The sequence below is a fragment of the Pteropus vampyrus genome, unplaced genomic scaffold (genome assembly GCF_000151845.1).
Source record: "Pteropus vampyrus isolate Shadow unplaced genomic scaffold, Pvam_2.0 Scaffold16, whole genome shotgun sequence".
NCBI lineage: Eukaryota > Metazoa > Chordata > Mammalia > Chiroptera > Pteropodidae > Pteropus > Pteropus vampyrus.
The window spans coordinates 10,126,132-10,128,276 of NW_011888797.1; the positions used below are offsets into that span (position 1 = coordinate 10,126,132).

A 2,145-nucleotide genomic window follows, 5' to 3' on the forward strand; every position below is an offset into this window, starting at 1 on the left:
ACAGAGGAGGAAAAATCAGTCTGGTCAGGAAAGTCTTTCCGCCAAACAGAGCTATGCGAGAAAGGGACATTGTTCCTCGTGAGGTGGTGAGCACCCTGTCACTAGAGGCATACAAGCCATGGCTTGATGTCAGCCTCAGGAAACTGGAGGAGGACGCTCTCCTCAGAGCCCAGAGGCATCCTCACAGACACGAGGGCTCCCCTGCCCATCCGCTTTCACGGCGAGGAGCACTGACCTGGGAGTCCCTTTAGTCTTTGCTCTGCCGTCGACCATCTGGGTGATTTGGGGCAAGTTGCCCATCCTCTCTGAGCCTTGGCTTTCTTCCCTGTGAAATGGGGTGCTGCCTCCAGCTCTCTGTCACAGAAGTGACATTGGGATCTATCTAAAGGACAGAAAAGTGCTGTTTAAGCTGTGAACCTGCTTCCAGAACACGAGAGATCACGACTCCTAGTGGAGTGAAAGAGGAGGGAGGAGGGAGGAGGAGGATGGAGAGGGAGGAGGGGAGATAGATGGCTGCCCTGCCCACTTTGGTGGCTGCAGGAATCCTGGGCTCTGAGCCAGAAGAGGGCGAAGGGAAGCCCTGCGGGCTTCAGCTCTGCAGGCCTCTCCCCTCAAGGGGGCTCTGTGACAGCTGCTCCTTCAGGGTGGCCGGAAGTGCCCCCCTTCTCTCAAAGGGCTGGAAGAGGAGAGTGTGCTCTGGAGGGAGGAAGAAGAGGCTGCAGGGCTGCGACTCGCCATCCCACACCTGGTCTCAGCAGCCAGCAGCCTGGAGGATCCCGTCTTAGCCTGTGTGTGTTCATTTTGGTTCCTCAAACCCCAGAGGTGCAGGACTCTCTGCCAGGATAACCTCATCCTGTGCTTGCACACCTACGGAGACGGGGAGCTCACTACCACTCTCCCCTTACCCAGGCTACTCCTCCCATCATCGGTTAGCTATTAGAGAAGACAGATTCCCTGTAATTTTCACCCACTGGTCTCACCTCTCTCCTCGTGAAGACTATGGGTCACGTGATAATGCTAACAGCCTGGAACTTTGACTAGCAACAGGGAGGTTCTTGGTATGCATTTGGTGGATAAATGAATAGGCTTATTTAATTCCCTCGATAACTTGTAAATTAGATACTATTATCCTTAAGGAGGCGCAGAGAGATAGAGTCACTCAGTGTCACCAAGCAGTTAGATAGGAGGAATGGGGTTTGAATTCCCATCTCCGGGACTCTAGGGTTGAGTTCCACCCACCGTGCTTTGCAGTCAGCAGAACAACAGCAACGACGGTGATACCTGACTTTGATGGGTCAGTGGCTAGATGCCAAGTGCTGTTCTAGGTGCTGTGTACATATTCGCTTATCTATCTAATCCTTACACAACTCCACGAGGGAGATACTATCCCCATTTTATCAGCGAACACCCAGAGGTTCGCTGGCCCAAGGTCACTCTGCTGGTGAGTTTTAGAGCTGGGATTCAATGCTGGGCGCAGCCTGGCTCAGTGTCTGTGCCGCTCGATCCAGCTCTGAGCTGTCCTCCAGCCCTCCCCTAGGACGCCCAAGTCTTTCTCAAGTTCTGTGTTCCCAGTTCCTCTGGGATGGGGTTCCTGGCCCCACCCATCCTGCTAGCTCCAGGGGATTCTCGGATGGCGTCCGAGTTCCGAGTGCCTGCGTCCAGAGCCAGCCACAATGTCCCCGGGGGCCTGAGCGGCATGCTGCTGAGGGGTGAGGACCTGTGCAGGGTACAGCTTGGGGAGTGACCTTGCCAGGTTCTGAGTCCTCACAGCCTCAGAAGCTTTGCAGGGCGGTGGTGTAGCCAGCCTCAGGTTATACCTGAGGAGAGTCCCGGGCCCATCACTTCTAACTCTGCCAACTGGGCCAGGCATTTTCTCTTTCTGAGCCTGTTTCCCCAACTGTGATACGAGATAAAGTATCAGGAAATGTTTTTTAGGCTATAATATCACCAACTGTTGTTAATTTGGATTATTTGGAGGATCCCTCCCCCACTGCTGTCTCATTTTGAGCTAAGAGATGGGCCTTGGTGCTCCGGCTTGAGGCTCTGCGTGCTCTGGCTGTCACTTGCTAGGCTGTGTGGCCTTAGGCAGGTCCCTTCACCTCTCCGACCATACCTCCCAGGTTACCATGAGATGGAGTGAGGTCA

The 2,145-nt window shown here is 54.4% G+C and overlaps 1 protein-coding gene across 1 annotated transcript in view; it reads left to right on the forward strand.

Annotated features, from left to right (window-relative positions):
* The window catches only part of NCF4 (neutrophil cytosolic factor 4), an 18,453-nt gene that overhangs the window by 9,115 nt on the left and 7,193 nt on the right, over positions 1 to 2,145 (forward strand). Inside the window, exons 5-6 of the mRNA XM_011354437.2 lie at positions 1,538 to 1,709; positions 2,121 to 2,136. Of these exons, the coding sequence (XP_011352739.1) occupies positions 1,538 to 1,709; positions 2,121 to 2,136 (188 nt within the window). The remainder of the gene's footprint in view (positions 1 to 1,537; positions 1,710 to 2,120; positions 2,137 to 2,145) is intronic.